General features: G+C 40.0%; 2 protein-coding genes and 3 gene segments (V, D, J or C); 4 read left to right on the forward strand and 1 right to left on the reverse strand.

The window, feature by feature from the left end:
* Positions 1–24,152, forward strand: part of LOC119504150 (GTP-binding protein Di-Ras1-like) — a 128,809-nt gene that overhangs the window by 1,280 nt on the left and 103,377 nt on the right. The gene's annotated exons all lie outside the window — the stretch shown is intronic.
* On the forward strand, positions 2,414–3,993 carry LOC119504197. The segment is given in 2 exon segments: positions 2,414–2,519; positions 3,424–3,993. A coding segment is annotated over 1 exon segment (312 nt).
* On the reverse strand, positions 5,747–6,229 carry LOC119504190. The segment is given in 2 exon segments: positions 5,747–6,081; positions 6,174–6,229. Coding segments are annotated over 2 exon segments (387 nt in total).
* Positions 7,152–8,367, forward strand: LOC119504164. The segment is given in 1 exon segment: positions 7,152–8,367. A coding segment is annotated over 1 exon segment (402 nt).
* Positions 14,985–19,237, forward strand: LOC119474461. Its single transcript, XM_037746483.1, has 3 exons — positions 14,985–15,122; positions 17,888–17,918; positions 18,729–19,237. Exons 1-3 carry the CDS (start codon positions 14,985–14,987, stop codon positions 19,235–19,237), a joined length of 678 nt encoding a protein of 225 aa, XP_037602411.1.

Here is a 24,152-nt window from a genome sequence, read left to right on the forward strand (position 1 = left end):
GGGCCGCTACAGCAGCAGCAGCACCCTGAGCCTGAGCCAGGAGCGCTGGATGGAAGGAGAGCTGTACTCCTGCAGGGTCCTCCATCAGGGCCACAGCCAGACCCAGTCCCTCCACAGGAGCCAGTGTAAGGGCTAGAGGGGCCGGCTGAAGCCCAGGACAGGAGCTCTGTGTGGGGGGGAGCAGCTCTGATCAATAGCAGTTTGAATGCTTGTAGAGGAAACTGAAGCTTTGTGTGACAGAGAACAACACTGCTGTAAAGTGTTGGACAACAACAACTTAGAGAGGAATGTGTGTCGCTCAGCAGCTTCATGTGAGTGAGCTTAATAACTGCCATGTTGATCACTGATGTTGTTGCTAATAAAGATTTCACTGATACATAACTTCATGAAGTGTTTGCTCTTTTATTTTATGAAGAGTAGAAAGAAATTAACTGGTTTTATAACTTCAACTGATTCTCCTCTCTGTGGAAAATGAAAACCCTCACGACAAAGTAGTATACTTAGAGTTTATTTAATGAAGTTAAGTAAAGTTCAAGTATACTACAAGTGAATAGGTATACTCTTAGTTTAATAGTTATATACTTGTAGCCCACTTTTTAGTTTATTAAAGTACATTTTGTATACTTTAACTTATAGTACTTAGCCAATGATTTATATGTATTACATAAAGAGACTTACTCCTTTTGCTATTTGACTTGATGTTTTGTGATGATAAAAAAAAAAAATTCTTCTCACATGTCTCCACGGTGAATGGAGAATCAATCAAAAGATTAACTACAAGTATACCTTTCTGTAATTGTCTGTATAAGCTAAGTACACTTAAGTATATCTCTGATAAGCAAAAGTAAACTGAAAGTATACTCTCTCTCTCTCTCAGGTTTAAAATAAGTATACTAATAGCCCACTTGCTTTGGATTCATCATGTAAATATCAATATTTATATTTTGTAAATTGGTATAGAGAGTGATATTACATTAAAGTAAATAAAAGTAAATAATACATCTTTTTTTTATTAAAAAAAAATTACAGAGAATAATGTGAACTTGATTTTTATGGAGGAAGAAATCATGACTCAAATATGTGATCAGGCAACATTTGTCTCTTTAGCTGAGAGTAAATGTGAACAGAACATGATGTGTTATTAGATATTTTAATAATGTTTTTAATGAAGTTATTAGTGTGAATGTGTAGTGTGTGCTTGGTGAGGTTCCTGTCAGCTCTGTGTTCAGTGGTCTGTGTCAGAGTCTCTTCCTCTTCAGCAGCTGCAGTCGGTTCCTGCTGTAACAGCTCAGTGTCTCTGCAGTCGGACTGAGGGAGGTTTTTGTACGACTACAAATCACTGTGTGAACACACCGCTGGTAACTCTGACAGTAATAAACTGCTGCGTCTTCAGTCTGAACTCCACTGATGGTCAAAGTGAAGTCAGAGCTGCTTCCACTGCCACTAAACCGAGCTGCTGTTCCTGATACACGTGTGCTCACAAGTTTTATTAGGAGCTTTGGAGTCTGTCCAGATTTCTGTTGATACCAGTACATATTATGGAATTGTAAACAGCTCGGCTGGTCTTACAGGTGAGAGAGACGGTGGATCCTGGAGTAGATGTCACTACTGGAGGCTGAGTCACAGTCACCTGACCGCTGCATCCTGCAGACAAAAACAAATCATTCATTTATCAGCAGAAATAAATGAGAGAAAAGGCAGCACATCATGTCTGAAATGTTGCTGAGTGAATGAACCTGTAAAACAGCAGCAGGCCAGCGTCCAGATGAGGATGGTGATGAGAGTCATGCTGGTTGTGCTTTCTGCTGTGTTGACTGACACATCTGAGTCCTGCAGTGTTGAACTCACAGGACTATAAACCTTCTCAGTTCACTGGAGGATCAGCTGACGATGCAAAGCCTCCTCTCTATGGAAATCATTTCTCTGCTCTCAACACACTGAAGGCAACGTGGGACACTAAATCAGGAGGAATACTGCTTGGATTTACACCATCTATCATCTGAATGGATAATAGAAGAAACATATTTATATTAGAAGTGCAGTTGAGGATTTAAGGATGAGTTTGTGTCCACTGTGGTTGGTATGATATGTCTGTTTGTCTGCCTTTAATCTACTGACAGGGTTTACTGGAGATAAATAACATATTTCAGTTCTGCTTAATATGAGTTTATTAGTTATTATTATTAAAAAGCATCATGTTCATTTAACCATGTAGCAACTGATATAAAATGTGAAAAAATGACTTTGTTACAAGGAGACTGTGATCGTTTCTCTGTCTGGTGTAGAAAAGTAAAGCAAAATTAAAGAAATAATCTTCATTTATACAATAATTTCAATTGATATCATTAATTTTAATGTATGATTCAATAAAGTATAATGTTTATGTGTTAATTGAGAAGCAGAGAGTTTTTCAGTGGATAGATGCTTGTTCACAGTGCAGGAGGTTTTTGTACGGCCACTTAATGAGTTTGTATCACTGTGGTGGACTTTTGGTGGAGGAACCAAACTCATCATTAACTGTAAGTACCAGAGATTTATAATTTATACACATGAAATATTCTTTTAATACTAACTTTTGCATCATAATTTTATAAAATGAAAAATATTTTGGATAATTTACATGTGGATATTATGTTTTGCTGTCTATTAAGCTTGGCTGGTATTGAAGTTTAGGAAAATATTAATATTAATATTCTTTTAGTATTAAAGAAGATGTATGGTGAAATTATGCAGAATAATTTTCGCTTTTTTTCCAATATATATTTGTTTAATAATGTTTGGTTGTAAATTTGTTCTGCAGGAACATTTTAACGTTCAGAAAATAACAGCAAAATTTAATTTCAAGTTATTTATGTTTTATGTTTTACTGTAACATTTAAACGATTGTTAGGTATAAAAACTGTTGCAAATGCGTTAAAACAAATTTAAGAGTCCATATGTTCATTTAGTATCGCTGTAGTTTGACTTCACAGTTCGTTAGTTTAAAGTGGAGAAAAGGAAGTGAAACAGACAGATGATAAAGTCTATAACTGAATACAGATGTTACATTTGCATCACAGCGATGAATCATTTACTGTCACACATTATAAAATAGATTTAATTTAATGATCATTAATACAATGTTCTCATTAAATCACAGATAATCATGTTGCATATTAATTATTAGATATTTATGAAGAGTTCCACAGTAGAAGATTCATTACTTTAAATAAAAAACAAAGTTTTACTATTGTGTTTTATATGTTAACTCCTCATTTCCTGCCATGTGTCAGCTCCTCTCCTCTGTCTGATCACAGTATCATGCACACAGCTGATCCACAGTAGTGTTAACCTCTGTCAGGTATCATAACTGTCTCATGTCCAGCTGTCTGTCCTACAGTGGAAGTTCATCTGCTCCTTGTGTGTCTCTGCTCTCCCCTCCAGCTGGCACCATGGTCAGGCCCTCAGTCTCTCTGCTTCCCCCCTCCTCTGAGCAGCTCTCTGGGGGCTCGGCCACGCTGGCCTGCCTGCTGACCGGCTACTCTCCTCAGGGAGCCGTGGTGAGCTGGCAGGTGGACGGTACGGAGGTGACGGAGGGGGTCCTGAGCAGCTCAGAGGAGGAGAAGAGCGGCCGCTACAGCAGCAGCAGCACCCTGAGCCTGAGCCAGGAGCGCTGGATGGAAGGAGAGCTGTACTCCTGCAGGGTCCTCCATCAGGGCCACAGCCAGACCCAGTCCCTCCACAGGAGCCAGTGTAAGGGCTAGAGGGGCCGGCTGAAGCCCAGGACAGGAGCTCTGTGTGGGGGGGAGCAGCTCTGATCAATAGCAGTTTGAATGCTTGTAGAGGAAACTGAAGCTTTGTGTGACAGAGAACAACACTGCTGTAAAGTGTTGGACAACAACAACTTAGAGAGGAATGTGTGTCGCTCAGCAGCTTCATGTGAGTGAGCTTAATAACTGTCATGTTGATCACTGATGTTGTTGCTAATAAAGATTTCACTGATACATAACTTCATCGAATGTTTGCTCTTTTATTTTATGAAGAGTAGAAAGAAATGAACTGGTTTTATAACTTCAACTGATTCTCCTCTCTGTGGAAAATGAAAACCCTCACGACAAAGTATACTTAGAGTTTATTTTATGAAGTTAAGTAAAGTTCAAGTATACTACAAGTGAATATGTATACTGTTAGTTTAATAGTTATATACTTGTAGCCCACTTAGCTAATGATTTATATGTATTACATAAAGAGACTTGCTCCTTTTGCTATTTGACTTGATGTTTTGTGATGATAAAAAACAAAACTTTTTCTCACACGTCTCCACGGTGAACGAAGAATCCAACAACGTAGAACATTTTTGATGAATTTAATTAAATTCATATCAAAACATTCTGTAACAAACTCTCACACACATCCTTAAAGTGGCTATAGTCAATATTTTGATAATAACATTTATCAAATGGCAATATGAAAGCGGTTTCTCGTAGTGATGAACTACAGAGAATTACCACCCATATCTGCTGCAGGAACTATGAAAGTCTATAGAACATTTTGTCAAATCTACCAATTACATGGGGTGTTCCTACAACAGGAGTCAGGGGATCACATAAGTCTTTGTAGCAGATCTTCTGGGCACCGTGAATATCTGAACCCAAATTTCATGAAAATCCATCCAATAGCTTTGGAGACATTTGACTAAAAACTAAAAGATCAATCTCATGGTGGTGCTAAAGTTAAAGTCAGTAGTATTAATCCTCAGGAGACCATGAACATCTGTATGTTGCTGAGTGAATGAACTTGATTAAAAAAATAATTGTATTAAGACATACAGCAGATTATCCTCTAAAATGTAATGGAGTAGAAAGAGAATATAGCAGAAAGAAGAATACTTCAAAAATACCTCAAAAATGCACTTAAATACAGCACTTGAGTAAATGTACTTTGTTTTTCTTTGTGATCAAATTTGATTGATTTTAAAGATATGCATTGGGAATTATTAACAATAACAAAAGAAAAAATCCATAATTCAAAACCAAACGTTAATTAAAAATAATAATAATAATAATAATAATAATAATAATAACAAAATAATAATAATAATGAATAATAATATAATAATAATAATAATAATAATAATAATAATAATAATGATAATTAAAATAATAGATACCCTCCAAAAAAAATTAATGAATAAATAAAAAATAAAATAAGAAATTACAAAACTAGCTAATGGTGACTCCCACCCCTCAAAATAGATCTCCATTTAATACACAATGGGATATGTTATGATACAATTAAGTTACATAAATTTGGGGATTTTACTTAAGGCCCCTGTTCAGGATGAGATCGTTTTCTAATGTAGTTTGTTTATATTCTAAAAGTAAATAGTTTTATATCTTCTAGACTTCTATCTGTGGAAAATAACACGCAACTATTAGTTCCACTATCTTAATTTGTGAGGACAGGGGGGGAGACAGTGGAATCAAATATAAAGCAGTTCTTGTGCTAAAGTATAAAATTCATCATGATGTCCTTAAAGGTTTTTAGTTTATTTTTTTTTGCTCTATAGACAACTGAAATGTACAGTATGATGTGCCTATACTGTATAGTGTGAATGTGTAGTGTGTGCTTGGTGAGGTTCCTGTCAGCTCTGTGTTCAGTGGTCTGTGTCAGAGTCTCTTCCTCTTCAGCAGCTGCAGTCGGTTCCTGCTGTAACAGCTCAGTGTCTCTGCAGTCGGACTGAGGGAGGTTTTTGTACGACTACAAATCACTGTGTGAACACCCAAGCACTGTTTATCCAATGAACACTCTGACAGTAATAAACTGCTCCGTCTTCAGTCTGAACTCCACTGATGGTCAAAGTGAAGTCAGAGCTGCTTCCACTGCCACTAAACCGAGCTGCTGTTCCTGATTCACGTGTGCTCACAAGGCTTACTAGGAGCTTTGGAGGCTGTCCAGATTTCTGTTGATACCAGTGCATATAGTCACCCAAAAGAAAGTTACTGTAAACAGCTTGGCTGGTCTTACAGGTGAGCGAGACGGTGGATCCTGGAGTAGGTGTCACTACTGGAGGCTGAGTCACAGTCACCTGACCGCTGCATCCTGCAGACAAAAACAAATCATTCATTGATCAGCAGAAATAAATGAGAGAAAAGGCAGCACATCATGTCTGAAATGTTGCTGAGTGAATGAACCTGTAAAACAGCAGCAGGCCAGCGTCCAGATGAGGATGGTGATGAGAGTCATGCTGGTTGTGCTTTCTGCTGTGTTGACTGACACATCTGAGTCCTGCAGTGTTGAACTCACAGGACTATAAACCTTCTCAGTTCACTGGAGGATCAGCTGACGATGCAAAGCCTCCTCTCTATGGAAATCATTTCTCTGCTCTCAACACACTGAAGGCAACGTGGGACACTAAATCAGGAGGAATACAGCTTGGATTTACACCATCTATCATCTGAATGGATAATAGAAGAAACATATTTATATTAGAAGTGCAGTTGAGGATTTAAGGATGAGTTTGTGTCCACTGTGGTTGGTATGATATGTCTGTTTGTCTGCCTTTAATCTACTGACAGGGTTTACTGGAGATAAATAACATATTTCAGTTCTGCTTAATATGATTTTATAAGTTATTATTATTATTAAAAAGCATCATGTTCATTTAACCATGTAGCAACTGAAATAAAACTGTAAAAAATGACTTTGTTACAAGGAGACTGTGATCGTTTCTCTGTCTGGTGTAGAAAAGTAAAGCAAAATTAAAGAAATAATCTTCATTTTTACAATCATTTCAATCCATATCATTAATTTAATGTTTGTAGATTCAATAAAGTATAAATGTTTCTGTGTTAATTGAGAAAGCAGAGAGTATTTTCAGTGGATAGATGCTTGTTCACAGTGCAGGAGGTTTTTGTACGGCCACTTAATGAGTTTGTATCACTGTGGTACACTTTTGGTGGAGGAACCAAACTCATCATTAACTGTAAGTACCAGAGATTTTTTTATTTTATACAACATATAGCAAATAGTATTTTTTATCAAATATTAAATTTTAATTTGATCTAGTTCAGTTTTTTATGTTGTTGATAATTTATGTTATTTTATAAAGCTGACCTCATAATCTGAGAAGAATCTTTACCGAAATCAATATTCATTCAGTAATGTAGATAATAAGATTAATAATTATTATTTTTCTAATATTCTATTTGTAATTAGATGTACTTAATATCGGCTTTAAAAACATTTTAAAGACAAATTTATTTAAACTTTACAGAAAATGTGTATGTTAAATTCTTTGATTCGTTTATTTTGTAAATATAAAAAACAATATATTGAATTAAAATGTGATGTGGATTCCTGTTGAACACAAATGTGATTTTATGGGTAAATGCAGCTCATCTTTGTGTTCACGGTTCATTAATTTTACATGTAGTGAACAGGAAGTGAAAGAGACAGATGACAAAGGTTTTAACTGTATTTAACTGTCAGTTTAAACAGAAGAAAATCATCTCAGGGACGAGTTATTCACTGTCACACGTTATGAAACACATACGAAGATGTCATCAATAATCTTCATCGATGAACCTTTTTAGTTGCATTCACACTTGAATCATGAGGCTGATGGTGAGATACTGAGTGATTTATGAGTGCAGCAGCAGCAGCTCAAGTTATTCTGTTTTATTTGATCAAATATAATAAATGAGCAGGATGTGATGTTTCTTTATTACCAAGCCTTCACTCTCATTGCTTTGTCTTTTCTCCCCCCCTCTCCTCCCCCTCTCTCTCCTCCAGTGGGTGTGGAGCAGCCCACCCTGACCGTCCTCCCCCCCTCCAGAGAGGAGCTGAAGCAGGGCAGTGCCACACTGGTGTGTCTGGCCAGCGGGGGCTTCCCCTCAGCCTGGACGCTGGGCTGGAAGGTGGGGTGCAGCAGCAGCTCCTCAGGGGCGTCACACAGCCTGGAGGTCCTGGGGAGGGACGGCCACTACAGCTGGAGCAGCACCTTGAGCCTCCCTGCAGACCAGTGGAGGAATGCGGGCTCAGTGAGCTGTGAGGCCAGTCTGAGTGGACAGAGGCCTGTCACTCAAAGCCTGGAGCCTGACCGCTGCTCAGAGTAGAGTTTCAGCAACACTTCCTGTCTGCAAATGATGCCGCTTCTTTGACAGAGATCTGGATGAAGCTCCAGATCTCCTCTGTTCACATGTTTCTGCATGTTTCACAGCTCTCTACTCAGTGTTTTACTCTGCATGTTGCTTTCTAATACTCATCTTCTGCATGTTCTTCTTTATGCTCATTAAATGATTTTCACTCAAAGAGAAACTATTCATTCATCAGAAATGTGGCATGAACATTAAACCATCATTAAATAAAACTGTGGATTATAATAAATGAGTGTCTTTGTATTTATTTTATAACATATTCATTATGAAAAATACCTTCTTGATCATCTCAGTATCAAACCTGATATCCCTTACAAAAAAAAAGTATACTTCCAAGTTTATTTATGAAATTAACTTAAGTATAGTTCTCTCCGGGAACCATCACCTAACGTGGTGGAGAGGTTGTGTGTCCCTATGACCCCTGAGGCTGTGTTGTCTGGAGCCTCGTGCTCCTGGTAGGGTCTCCATGCAAATTGGTCTTAGGTGAGGGGCCGACTAAGAAATGGTTCACAAAAAACCCAATGACGACACGAGGCAGAGGAGGAGTTACCCGGCCCGGAGGAAGCCCGGGGCCCACGTCTGGAGCCAGGCCCAGACGGAGGGCCCGTAACGAGCGTCTGGTGGCCGGGCTTGCCACGGAGCCCGGCCGGGGATACCCCGAAAAAGGAACGTGGCACCCCCTCCTCTCCATCCTGTGGGCTCACCACCTGCGGGAAGAACCGCTTGGGGTCGGTGTGCGCTGCCATACGGGTGGCAGTGAAGGCCAGGGACCGCGACGGACTGGACCCGGGCGGCAGAGGCGGGCTCTGGGGACGTGGAAACGTCACCTCTCTGTGGGGGAAGGAGCCGGAGCTTGTGCGGGAGGTGGAGCGCTATCAGTTGGATCTGGTAGGGCTTACCTCTACGCACAGCCTCGGTTTCTGGAAACCGTACTCTGGATAGGGGTTGGACTCTATTCTTCTCTGGAGTTGCCCATGGTGTGAGGCGCCGGGCGGGTGTGGGAGATATCACAATCACCTTAAATCCCCGGCTGAGGCCGCTACGTTGGAGTTTACCCCGGTGGACGAGAGGGTCGCCTCCCTACGCCTTCGGGTTATGGGGGGGGAAAACTCTGACTGTTTGTTTGTGCGTATGCACCAAACAGCAGTTCGGAGTATTCGGCCTTCTTGGAGACCCTGAATGGAGTCCTGTAATGGGGCTCCAGTAGGGGACTCCATAGTTCTCCTGGGAGACTTCAACGCGCACGGTGGGCAACGATGGAGACACCTGGAGTGGCGTGATTGGGAGGAACGGCCTCCCTGATCTAAACCCGAGTGGTCGTTTGTTGTTGGACTTCTGTGCTAGTCATGGATGGTCCCATAACGAACCACCATGTTCGAACATAAGGATGCTCATAAGGTACGTGGTACCAGAGCACCTAGGCACGAAGGTCGATGGATCGATTTTGTAATCGTATCATCTGATCTGAGGCCGCATGTTTTGGACACTCGGGTTGAAGAGAGGGGCGGAGCTGTCAACTGATCACCATCTGGTGGTGAGTTGGGTCAGAGGGTGGGGGAAGACTCTGGACAGACCTGGTAAGCCCAAACGCGTAGTGAGGGTGAACTGGGAACGTCTGGAGGAGGCCCCCTGTCTCCGAGAGATCTTCAACTCACACCTCCGGCGGCGCTTTTCTGGCATCCCTGTGGAGGTTGGGGGCATTGAACCCGAGTGGACGATGTTCAAAGCTTCCATTGCTGAAGCTGCGGCGGTGAGCTGTGGTTTAAGGTCTTAAGGTGCCTCAAGGGTCGGCAACCCTCGAACACCGTGGGGACACCGGTGGTCAGGGAAGCCGTCCGACTGATAGAAGGAGGCCTTCCGGGATATGTTATCTCGGAGGTCTCCGGAGGCAGTTGCAGGGCTACCGACGGGCCCGAAGAGCAGCAGCCACTGCCGTGCACGGAGGCAAAGCAGCGGGTGGGGGAGGAGTTCGGAGCAGCCATGGAGAAGGACTTTCGGTCGGCACAAGTGCTTCGGAAAACCATCCGGCACCTTAGGAGGGGGAAACGTGGGTAACCATCCAAGCTGTGTACAGTAAGGATGGACACTGTTGACCTCAACTGAGGAGGTAATCGGGCGGTGGAAGGAGCACTTGAGGAACTTCTGAATCCGACCAATACGCCCTCTATGGTAGAGCAGAGCTGGAAGCTGATGGGGGACCATCATCAATTACCCTGGTGGAAGTCACTGAGGTAGTCAAACAACTCCACAGTGGCAAAGCCCCGGGGATTGATGAGATTCCGCCCAGAAATGCTGACGGCTTCTGGGTGGGGAGGGGCTGTCTTGGATGACACGTCTCTTCAACACCGCGTGGGAAGTCGGTGACAGTGCCTAAGGAGTGGCAGACGGGGTGGTGGGTTCCCCTTTTTCAAAAAGGGAGGCCAGAGAGTGTGTGCCAATTACAGGGGTATCACACTGCTCAGCCTCCCTGTAAAGTCTACTCCAAGGTGCTGGAAAGGAGGGTTCGGCCGATAGTCGAACCTCAGATCGAAGAGGAACAATGCGGATTCCGTCCTGGCCGTGGAACAACGGACCAGCTCTTCACTCTCGCAAGGATCCTGGAGGGGGCCTGGGAGTATGCCCATCCAGTCTACATGTGTTTTGTGGACTTGGAGAAGGCATATGACCGGGTCCCCCGGGAGATACTGTGGGGGGTTGCTTGCGGGAGTATGGGGTGAGGGGGCACTTCTCAGGGCCATCCAATCCCTGTACGCCCAAAGCGAGAGCTGTGTTCGGATCCTCGGCAGTAAGTCGGACTCGTTTCCGGTGGGGGTTGGCCTCCGCCAGGGTGCGCTTTGTCACCAATCCTGTTCGTGATATTCATGGACAGGATATCGAGGCGTAGTCGGGTGGAGGAGGGTTTTGCAGATCGGTGTGCTGAGGATCTCATCGCTGCTTTTTGCAGATGATGTGGTCCTGTTGGCATCATCGGTCTGCGACCTCCAGCACTCACTGGATCGGTTCGCAGCGAGTGTGACGCAGTCGGATGAGAATCAGCACCTCTAAATCTGAGGCCATGGTTTCTCAGCAGGAAACCGGTGGATTGCCTACTCCGGGTAGGGAATGAGTCCTTACCCAAGTGAAGGAGTTTAAGTATCTCGGGGTTCTTGTTCGCGAGTGAGGGGACGATGGAACGTGAGATTGGTCGGAGAATCGGAGCAGCAGGGGCGGTATTTGCATTCGCTTTACCGCCACCGTTGTGACGAAAAGAGAGCTGAGCCAGAAGGCAAAGCTCTCGATATCTACCGTTCAATCTTCGTTCCTACTCTCACCTATGGTCATGAGGGTTGGGTCATGACCGAAAGAACGATGGTCGCGGGTGCAAGCGGCCGAAATGGGTTTCCTCAGGAGGGTGGCTGGCGTCTCCTTAGAGATAGGGTAAGAAGCTCAGTCATCCGTGAGGGACTCGGAAGTAGAGTCCTTGCTCCTTTGCGTCGAAAGGAGCCAGTTGAGGTGGTTCGGGCATCTAGCACGGATGCCTCCTGGGCGCCTTCCTTGGGAGGTGTTCCAGGCACGACCAGCTGGGAGGAGGACCACGGGGAAGACCCAGGACTAGGTGGAGAGATTATATCTCTACTCTGGCCTGGGAACGCCTCGGATCCCCCAGTCAGAGCTGGTTAATGTGGCCCGGGAAAGGGAAGTTTGGGGTCCCCTGCTGGAGCTGTTGCCCCCGCGACCCGATCCGGATAAGCGGTTGAAGATGATGGATGGATGGATGGATAGTTCAAGTATACTTTGTGTAAATAAGTATACTAATATCATGTACTAGTAATACTTCAATACTTTCTTGGACTAAATTGGTCCACTTTTAAGTTTATAAAAATTATACGTTTAAGTAGTTTAGATCCAAGTTGTATTTTGTACTGCAACTATAATACAAAGTGAACTTTGTACTGTGAACTAGTTATATACTTGTAGCCCACTTTTTAGTTTTTGAAAGTACACTTTAAAGTATACTCTCAGTAAACTACTAGGTTTAAATAGTTTTCAGAATACTTGTAAGTTGTCTTTAAGTGAACTTATAGTACTTAGCCAATATACTTTTCTGTAAACGTTTCAGTTCACTTGTTCTCTAAACTTGCCAAAGTACACTGAGACATTTCTGTATACTTGGCAGTATAAGCCAAGTACACTCAAGTATAATTTGTTAAGTATAGCTCTGATAAGTACAATAAAAAGTAAACTGAAAGCATATTCTCTTATTTTAAGATTGAAAGAAGTCATGCTAATAGCACAATGAATAATGAATAGACTTATTTTTTGTACGATGATACTACACCTGATAGTACAGGAGATGGTTGGATATTTGTTAAATTAGATATCTTGATTCTGTTTCAACTCTTGTTATATTAGATTGTTTGTGCAGCTGTTGGTAGAAACACTTTTCAACATGTTTTGATATCAGTGGCTAAAGTCCAACAAGAGTTTATCCTCCCCAGTTTACTCATAAAAGACTGAATGACAAGAATTATAAGTTTAAACTGTTTATGGAAGAGCGTCTGTGAGTTTGTTCCAGTTTTATTTAGATTCATTGTGGTTCTGCTTGATGACTCTTGTGTTGTGTTCACTGGACCAGTTCTCCTCATCACAGTCTCTTCACCAACCCTCTGCACCTGCAGCAGGCCGGTTTCACTTCAGTCAAACTGAAGGAGGTTTTTGTACGGCTCTAAATCACTGTGTGAACCACGAAGCACTGTTTATGATATGGGAGACTCTGACAGTAATAAACTGCTGCGTCTTCAGTCTGAACTCCACTGATGGTTCAAAGTGAAGTCAGAGCTGCTTCCACTGCCACTAAACCGAGCTGCTGTTCCTGATTACACGTGTGGCTTCGCATATTTTATTAGGAGCTTTGGAGGCTGTCCAGATTTCTGTTGACTACCAGAACATATAACCTGCCTTCTGTAACAGCTTGGCTGGTCTTACAGGTGAGAGAGACGGTGGGATCCGGAGTAGAATGTCACTACTGGAGGCTGAGTCACAGTCACCTGACCGCTGCATCCTGCAGACAAAAACAAATCATTCATTGATCAGCAGAAATAAATGAGAGAAAGGCAGAACATCATGTCTGAAATGTTGCTGAGTGAATGAACCTGTAAAACAGCAGCAGGCCAGCGTCCAGATGAGGATGGTGATGAGAGTCATGCTGGTTGTGCTTTCTGCTGTGTTGACTGACACATCTGAGTCCTGCAGTGTTGAACTCACAGGACTATAAACCTTCTCATTCAGCTGGAGGATCAGCTGACGATGCAAAGCTCCTCTCTATGGAAATCATTTCTCTGCTCTCAACACACTGAAGGCAACGTGGACACTAAATCAGGAGGATACTGCTTGGATTTACACCATCTATTCATCTGAATAGGATAATAGAAGAAACATATTTATATTAGAAGTGCAGTTGAGGATTTAAGGATGAGTTTGTGTCCACTGTGGTTGGTATGATATATCTGTTTGTCTGCCTTTAATCTACTGACAGGGTTTACTGGAGATAAATAACCTATTTCAGATCTGCTTAATATGATTTTTATAAGTTATTATTATTATTAAAAAGCATCATGTTCATTTAACCATTAGCAACTGAAATAAAACTGTAAAAAATTACTTTGTTACAAGGAGACTGTGATCGTTTTCTCTGTCTGGTGTAGAGAAGTAAAAGCAAAAATTAACAGAATTAATCTGCATTTATATAATAATTTTTATCCATGTCATATAAATAGATCTTTGTAAGATTCAATAAAGTATAACTGTTTATGTGTTAATTGAGAAAGCAGAGAGTATTTTCAGTGGATAGATGCTTGTTCACAGTGCAGGAGGTTTTTGTACGGCCACTTAATGAGTTTGTATCACTGTGGGTGACTTTTGGTGGAGGAACAAACTCATCATTAACTGTAAGTACCAGAGAATTATTATTTATACAACATGAAATATTCTTTAATACTAACTTTTGCATCAGAATTTTATGAAATGAAAAATTATTTTGGATAATTTACATGTGGATATTATTTTTGCTGTCTATTAAGCTTGGCTGATATTGAAGTTTAGGAAAATATTAATATTAATATTCTTTTAGTATTAAAGAAGATGTCATGGTGAAATTTATGCAGAATAATTTTCGCTTTTTTTCCAATAAGTTATTTGTTTAATGATGTTTGGTTGTAAACTTGTTCTGCAGGAACATTTTAATGTTCAGAAAATAACAGCAAAATTTAATTTCAAGTTATTATGTTTTATGTTTTACTGTAACATTTAAACGATAGTTAGGTATAAAAACTGTTGCAATGCAGTTAAAAACAATTTAAGAGTTCATATGTTCATTTAGTATCGCTGTAGTTTGACTTCACAGTTCGTTAGTTTAAAGTCATGAAAGGAAGTGAAACAGACAGATGATAAAGTCTATAACTGAAATACAGATGTTACATTTGCATCGCAGCAATGAATCATTTACTGTCACAGTATATAAAGAATATTTAATTTAATGATCATTAATACAATGTTCCCATTTAAATTCACAGAAAAGTCATGTTGCATATTAATTATTAGATATTATGAAGAGTTCCACAGTAGAAGATTCATTACTTTAAATAAAAAAACAAAGTTTGACTATTGTGTTTTATATGTTAACCCCTCATTTCCTGCCATGTGTCAGCTCCTCTCCTCTGTCTGATCACAGTATCATGCACACCAGCTGATCCACAGTAGTGTTAACCTCTGTCAGGTATCATAACTGTCTCATGTCCAGCTGTCTGTCCTACAGTGGAAGTTCATCTGCTCCTTGTGTGTCTCTGCTCTCCCCTCACAGCTGGCACCATGGTCAGGGCCCCTCAGTCTCTCTGCTTCCCCCCTCCTCTGAGCAGCTCTCTGGGGGCTCGGCCACGCTTGGCCTGCCTGCTGACCGGCTACTCTCCTCAGGGAGCCGTGGTGAGCTGGCAGGTGGACGGTACGGAGGTGACGGAGGGGGTCCTGAGCAGCTCAGAGGAGGAGAAGAGCGGCCGCTACAGCAGCAGCAGCACCCTGAGCCTGAGCCAGGAGCGCTGGATGGAAGGAGAGCTGTACTCCTGCAGGGTCCTCCATCAGGGGCCACAGCCAGACCCAGTCCCTCCACAGGAGCCAGTGTAAGGGCTAGAGGGGCCGGCTGAAGCCCAGGACAGGAGCTCTGTGTGGGGGGGGAGCAGCTCTGATCAATAGCAGTTTGAATGCTTGTAGAGGAAACTGAAGCTTTGTGTGACAGAGAACAAACACTGGCTGTTAAAGTGTTGGACAACAACAACTTAGAGAGGAATGTGTGTCGCTCAGCAGCTTCATGTGAGTGAGCTTAATAACTGTCATGTTGATCACTGATGTTGTTGCTAATAAAGATTTCACTGATACATAACTTCATGAAGTGTTTGCTCTTTTATTTTATGAAGAGTAGAAAGAAATTAACTGGTTTTATAACTTCAACTGATTCTCCTCTCTGTGGAAAATGAAAAACCTCACGACAAAGTAGTATACTTAGAGTTTATTTTATGAAGTTAAGTAAAGTTCAAGTATACTACAAGTTAATAGGTACACTCTTAGTTTAATAGTTATATACTTGGATTCCACTTTTTAGTTTATGAAAGTTCACTTGTATACTTTAACTTATAGTACTTAGTCAATGATTTATAATGTATTACATAAAGAGACTTGCTCCTTTTGCTATTTGACTTGATGTTTGTGATGATTAAAAATATTAATATATTTTTCTCACATGTCTCCACGGTGAACGAAGAATCCAACAACGTAGAAAAATTCTTGATGAATTGAAGTAAATTCATATCAAAACATTCTTTTACAAACTCTCACACACTTTAATAGGCTACTCTATGAAAAAAGTTAGTATAACTACAAGCCATGTATACCTTTCTGTAGCCTATAAGGTAAGAATACTTAATTTTACTTTTTTAAGTAAATTATATCTCGACCAAAAGATTAACTACAAGTATAAGCCAAGTATACTTAGACTTTTTCTGTTTACTTGTCTGTATAAAACGTAAGTATACTTAGTATATCTCTGATAAGTACATACAAAGTAACTGAAAGTATAGTCTCTCTCTCTGAAGTTTAAAATAAGTATACTAATAGCACACTTGCTTTGGAGTCATCATGTAAATATTAATATTTCTCCCTTTTAAATTGGTATAGAGAGTGATATTCATTATAGTAAAGAAAGTAAATAATACATATATTTTATTTGATAAAACAAAACTTGGAGAATAATGAGAACTTGATTTAAGGGAGGAATAAATCATGACTCAAATATGTGATCAGGCAACATTGTCTCTTTAGCTGAGAGTAAATGTGAACAGAAACATGATGTGTTATTAGATATTTTAATAATCTCTTTAATGAAGTTATTAGTGTGAATAGTGTAGTGTGTGCTTGGTGAGGTTCCTGTCAGCTCTGTGTTCAGTGGTCTTGTCAGAGTCTCTTCCTCTTCAGCAGCTGCAGTCGGTTTCCTGCTGTAACAGCTCAGTGTCTCTGCAGTCGGACTGAGGGAGGTTTTGTACGACTACAAATCACTGTGTGAACACACCACCGCTGTGGTAACTCTGACAGTAATAAACTGCTGCGTCTTCAGTCTGAACTCCACTGATGGTGAAAGTGAAGTCAGAGCTGCTTCCACTGCCACTAACCGAGCTGCTGTTCCTGATTCACGTGGTGCTCGCATATTTTATTAGGAGCTTGACTCTCTCCAGAGTTCTGTTGATACCAGGACATAGCCCACTCTCCACCACTGTGTCTGTAAACAGCTTGGCTGGTCTTACAGGTGAGAGAGACGTGGATCCTGGAGTAGATGTCACTACTGGAGCTGAGTCACAGTCACCTGACCGCTGCATCCTGCAGACAAAAACAAATCATTCATTGATCAGCAGAAATAAATGAGAGAAAAGGCAGCACATCATGTCTGAAATGTTGCTGAGTGAATGAACCTGTAAAACGCAGCAGGCCAGCGTCCAGATGAGGATGGTGATGAGAGTCATGCTGGTTGTGCTTTCTGCTGTGTTGACTGACACATCTGAGTCCTGCAGTGTTGAACTCACAGGACTATAAACCTTCTCAGTTCACTGGAGGATCAGCTGACGATGCAAAGCCTCCTCTCTATGGAAATCATTTCTCTGCTCTCAACACACTGAAGGCAACGTGGGAACACCTAAATCAGGAGGAATACTGCTTGGATTTACACCATCTATCATCTGAATGGATAATAGAAGAAACATATTTATATTAGAAGTGGCAGTTGAGGATTTAAGGATGAGTTTGTGTCCACTGTGGTTGGTTTGATATGTCTGTTTGTCTGCCTTTAATCTACTGACAGGGTTTACTGGAGATAATAACATATTTCAGATCTCTTATATGAGTTTATAAGTTATTATTATTATTAAAAAGCATCATGTTCATTTAACCATGTAACAACTGATTAAAACTGTGAAAAAATGACTTTGTTACAAGGAGACTGTGATCGTTTCTCTGACTGGTGTAGAAAAGTAAGAAAAATTAAATAATAAATCTTCAATTTATATTATAATTTCAATTGATATCATTAATTTAATGCTTGTAGATTCAATAAAGTATAAATGTTCCTGTGTTTAATTGAGGAAGCAGAGAGTATTTTCAGTGGATGATGCTTGTTCACAGTGCAGGAGGTTTTTGTACGGCCACTTAATGAGTTTGTATCACTGTGGTACACTTTTGGTGGAGGAACCAAACTCATCATTAACTGTAAGTACCAGATATTTTTTTATTTCATCAACATATAGCAAATAGTATTTTTTTATCAAATATTAAATTTTAATTTGATCTAGTTCAGTTTTTTATGTTGTTTGATAATTTATGTTATTTTATAAAGCTGACCTCATAATCTGAGAAGAATCTTTTACCGAAATCAATATTCATTCAGTAATGTAGATAATAAGATTAAGAATTATATTTTTCTAATATTCTATTTGTAATAAGATGTATTTAATATCGGCTTTTAAAAAACATTTTAAAGACAAATTTACTCAAACTTTACACAAAATGTGTTTGTTAAATTCTTTGATTCGTTTATTTTGTAAATATAAAAAAAATATATTGAATTAAAATGTGATGTAGATTCCTGTTGAACACAAATGTGATTATGGGTAAATGCAGCTCATCTTTGTGTTGCACGGTTCATTAATTTTACATGTAGTGAACAGAAGTGAAAGAGACAGATGACAAAGGTTTTAACTGTCTTTAACTGTCAGTTTAACAGAAGAAAATCATCTCAGGGACGAGTTATTCACATGTCACACGTTATGAAACACATACGAAGATGTCATCAATAATCGTCATCGATGAACCTTTTTAGTTGCATTCACACTTGACTCATGAGGCTGATGGTGAGATACGGAGTGATTTATGAGTGCAGCAGCAGCAGCTCAAGTTATCTGTTTTATTTTGATGAAATATAATAAAATGAGCAGGATGTGATGTTTTCTTTATTACCAAGCCTTCACTCTCATTGCTTTGTCTTTTCTCCCCCTTCTCCTCCCCCTCTCTCTCCTCCAGTGGGTGTGGGGCAGCCCACCCTGACCGTCCTCCCCCCCTCCAGAGAGGAGCTGAAGCAGGGCAGTGCCACACTGGTGTGTCTGGCCAGTGGGGGCTTCCCCTCAGCCTGGACGCTGGGCTGGAAAGGTGGGGTGCAGCAGCAGCTCCTCAGGGGCGTCAACAGCCTGGAGGTCCTGGGGAGGGACGGCCACTACAGCTGGAGCAGCCACCCTGAGCCTCCTTGCAGACAGTGGAGGAAGGCGGGCTCAGTGAGCTGTGAGGCCAGTCTGAGTGGACAGAGGCCTGTCACTCAAAGCCTGGAGCCTGAACCGCTGCTCAGAGTAGAGCTTCAGCAACACTTCCTGTCTGCAAATGATGCCGCTTCTTTGAACAGAGATCTGGATGAAGCTCCAGATCTCCTCTGTTCACATGTTTCTGCATGTTTACACAGCTCTCTACTCAGTGTTTACTCTGCATGTTGCTTTCTAATACTCATCTTCTGCATGTTCTTCTTATGTTCATTAAAATGATTTTCACTCAAAAGAGAAACTATTCATTCATCAGAAATGTGGCATGAACATTAAACCATCATTAAATAAAACTGTGGATTATAATAAATGAGTGTCCTTTGTATTTATTTTATAACATATTCATTATGAAAAATACCTTCTTGATCATCTCAGTATTAAACCTGATATCCTTACAAAAAAAGAAGTATACTTCCAAGTTATTTTATGAAATTAACTTAAGTATAGTTCAAGTATAATCCCAAGTATACTTTATGAATAAATATTTAATATTAATCTACTAGTAATACTTCAATACTTCTTGGAGACTAAATTGGCCCACTTTTAAGTTTATATAAGTATACTTTTAAGTAGTTTACATCCAAGTTGTATTTTGTACTGCAACTATAATATGAACTATACTACAAGTGAACTTGTACTGTGAACTAGTTATATACTTGTAGCCCACTTTTTAGTTTTGAAGTACACTTTAAAGTATACTCTCAGTACACTACTAGTTTAAATAGTTTTCAGAATACTTGTAAGTTGTCTTTAAGTTGAACTTATAGTACTTAGCCAAATATACTTTTCTGTAAACGTTCAGTATACTTGGACTTTTCTCTATACTTGCCAAGTACACTGAGACATTCTGTATACTTGGCAGGATAAGCCAAGTATACTCAAGTATAATTTTGTTAAGTATATCTCTGATAAGTACATAAAAAGTAAAACTGAAAGCATATTCTCTTATTTTAAGTTTGAAAGAAGTTTACTAATAGCACAAATTAATAATGAATAAACTTCTTTTTTGTACGGGATACTACACCTGATAGTACAGGAGATGGTTGTATTGTTTTAATTAGATAATCTTGATTCTGTTTCAACTCTTGTTACATTAGATTGTTTTGGTGCAGAGCTGTGGGTAGAAACACTTTTCACAAACATGTTTTGATATCAGGGCTAGAGTCCAACAAGAGTTTATCTCGCCCCAGTTTACTCATAAAGAGACAAGAATATAAGTTTAAACTGTAGATGGAAGAGCGTCTGTGAGTTTGTTGCAGTTTTATTTAGATTCATCGTGGTTCTGCTTGATGACTCTTGTGTTGTGTTCACTGGACCAGTTCTCCTCATCACAGTCTCTTCACCAACCCTCTGCACCTGCAGCAGGCCGGTTTCACTTCAGTCAAACTGAAGGAGGTTTTTGTACGGCTCTAAATCACTGTGTGAACACATAAGCACTGTTTTATTTGATGGAGACTCTGACAGTAATAACTGCTGCGTCTTCAGTCTGAACTCCACTGATGGTCAAGTGAAGTCAGAGCTGACTCCACTGCCACTAAACCGAGCTGCTGTTCCTGATACACGTGTGCTCGCAAAATTCTATTAGGAGCTTTGGAGGACTGTCCAGATTTCTGTGATACCAGTGCATATAGTCACCCAAAAGAAAGTTACTGTAAACAGCTCGGCTGGTCTTACAGGTGAGAGAGACGGTGGATCCTGGAGTAGATGTCACTACTGGAGGCTGAGTCACAGTCACCTGACCGCTGCATCCTGCAGACAAAAACAAATCATTCATTGATCAGCAGAAATAATGAGAGAAAAGGCAGCACATCATGTCTGAAATGTTGCTGAGTGAACGAACCTGTAAAACAGCAGCAGGCCAGCGTCCAGATGAGGATGGTGATGAGAGTCATGCTGGTTGTGCTTTCTGCTGTGTTGACTGACACATCTGAGTCCTGCAGTGTTGAACTCACAGGACTATAAACCTTCTCAGTCACTGGAGGATCAGCTGACGATGCAAAGCCATTCCTCTCTATGGAAATCATTTCTCTGCTCTCAACACACTGAAGGCAACGTGGGACACTAAATCAGGAGGAATACTGCTTGGATTTACACCATCTATCATCTGAATGGATAATAGAAGAAACATATTTATATTAGAAGTGCAGTTGAGGATTTAGGATGAGTTTTGTGTCCACTGTGGTTGGTATGATAGTGTCTGTTTGTCTGCCTTTAATCTACTGACAGGGTTTACTGGAGATAAATAACATATTTCAGATCTGCTTAATATAGTTTAATAAGTTATTATTACTAAAAAGCATCATGTTCATTTAACCATGTAGCAACTGATATAAAACTGCGAAAAAATGACTTTGGTTACAAGGAGACTGTGATCGTTTCTCTGTCTGGTGGAGAACAGTAAAGCAAAATTATATAATTAATCTTCATTTATACAATAATTTCAATTGATATCAATTAATTTATGTTTGTAGATTCAATAAAGTATAAATGTTTATGTGTTAATTGAGAAAGCAGAGAGTAATTTTCAGTGGATAGATGCTTGTTCACAGTGGCAGGAGGTTTTTGTACGGCCACTTAATGAGTTATTGTATCACTGTGGTGGACTTTTGGTGGAGGAACCAAACTCATCATTAACTGTAAGTACCAGAGATTTATTATTTATACAACATGAAATATTCTTTTAATACTAAAATTTGCATCAGAATTTTAAAAAAATTAAAAAAATATTTGGATAAATTACATGATGCGAATATATTTTGAGGTCTATTAAGCTTGGCTGATATTGAAGTTTAGGAAAATTATTAATATTAATATTCTTTTAGTATTAAAAAAGATGTTATGGTGAAATATATGCAGAATATTTTCTCTTTTTTCCAATCAGATATTTGTTATAATGTTTAGTTGTAAATGTGTTCAGCAGGAACATTTTAACTTTCAGAAAATAACGGCAAAATTTAAATTCAAGTATTTATGTTTTACTGTTTTACTGTAACATTTAAATGATTGTTAGGTATAAAAACTGTTGCAAATACCATTAAAACTAATTTAAGAGTTCATATGTTCATTTAGTATCGCTGTAGTTTGACTTCACAGTTCGTTAGTTTAAAGTGGAGAAAAGGAAGTGAAAACAGACAGATGATAAAGTCTATAACTGAATACAGATGTTACATTTGCATCACAGCAATGAATCATTTACTGTCACACATTATAAAGAAGATAGAAAGATTTATTTAATAATTATTAATACAATGTTCCCATTTAAAATCACAGATAAGTCATGTTGCATATTAATTATTAGATATTTATGAGAGTTCCACAGTAGAAGATTCATTACTTTAAATAAAAAACATAGTTTTACTATTGTGTTTTATATGTTAACTCCTCATTTCCCGCCATGTGTCAGCTCCTCTCCTCTGTCTGATCACAGTATCATGCACAACAGCTGATCCACAGTAGTGTTAACCTCTGTCAGGTTATCATAACTGTCTCATGTCCAGCTGTCTGTCCTACAGTGGAAGTTCATCTGCTCCTTGTGTGTCTCTGCTCTCCCCTCCAGCTGGCACCATGGTCATGCCCTCAGTCTCTCTGCTTCCCCCCTCCTCTGAGCAGCTCTCTGGGGGCTCGGGCCACGCTGGCCTGCCTGCTGACCGGCTACTCTCCTCAGGGAGCCGTGGTGAGCTGGCAGGTGGACGGTACGGAGGTGACGGAGGGGGTCCTGAGCAGCTCAGAGGAGGAGAAGAGCGGCCGCTACAGCAGCAGCAGCACCCTGAGCCTGAGCCAGGAGCGCTGGATGGAAGGAGAGCTGTACTCCTGCAGGGTCCTCCATCAGGGCCACAGCCAGACCCAGTCCCTCCACAGGAGCCAGTGTAACGGCTAGAGGGGCCGGCTGAAGCCCAGGACAGGAGCTCTGTGTGGGGGGGAGCAGCTCTGATCAATAGCAGTTTGAATGCTTGTAGAGGAAACTGAAGCTTTGTGTGACAGAGAACAACACTGGCTGTAAAGTGTTGGACAAACAACAACTTAGAGAGGAATTGTGTCGCTCAGCAGCTTCATGTGAGTGAGCTTAATAACTGTCATGTTGATCACTGATGTTGTTGCTAATAAAGATTCACTGATACATAACTTCATGAAGTGTTTTGCTCTTTTGTTTTATGAAGAGTAGAAAGAAATTAACTGGTTTTATAACTTCAACTGATTCTCCTCTCTGTGGAAAATGAAACCCTCACGACAAAGTAGTATACTTAGAGTTTATTTTATGACGTTAAGTAAAGTTCAAGTATACTACAAAGTGAATAAGTATACTGTTAGTTTTAATAGTTATATACTTGTAGCCCACTTAGCTAATGATTTATATGTATTACATAAAGAGACTTGCTCCTTTTGCTATTTGACTTGATGTTTTGTGATGATAAAAAACAAAATTTTTTTCTCACAACGTCTCCACGGTGAACGAAGAATCCAAACAACCGTAGAACATTTTTGATGAATTTAATTAAATTCATATCAAAACATTCTGTAACAAACTCTCAACCACATCCTTAAAGTGGCTATAGTCAATATTTTGATAATAACAGTTTTCAAATGGAAATATGAAAGCGGTTTCTCATAGTGATGAACCTACAGAGAATTACCACCCATATCTGCTGCAGGAACATGAAAGTCTATAGAACATTTTGTGCAAATCCACTAATTACATGTGGGTGTTCCTACAACAGGAGTCAGGGGATCACATAAGTCTTTGTAGCAGATCTTCTGGGCACCGTGAATATCTGAACCCAAATTTCATGAAAATCCATCCTATAGCTTTGGAGACATTTGACTAAAAACTAAAAGATCAATCTCATGGTGTGCTAAAGTTAAAGTCAGTAGGATTAATCCTCAGGGGACCATGAACATCTGTATGTTGCTGAGTGAATGAACTTGATTAAAAAAAATAATTGTATTAAGACATACAGCAGATTATCCTCTAACATGTAATGGAGTAGAAAGAGAATATAGCAAAAAGAAGAATACTTCAAAATACCTCAAAAAATGCACTTAAATACAGCACTTGAGTAAATGTACTTTGTTTTTCTTTGTGATCAAATTTGATTGATTTTAAAGTATGCATTGGGAATTATTAACAATAACAAAGAAA

Source organism: Sebastes umbrosus, chromosome 16, assembly GCF_015220745.1.
Source record: "Sebastes umbrosus isolate fSebUmb1 chromosome 16, fSebUmb1.pri, whole genome shotgun sequence".
NCBI classification, from domain to species: Eukaryota; Metazoa; Chordata; class Actinopteri; order Perciformes; family Sebastidae; genus Sebastes; species Sebastes umbrosus.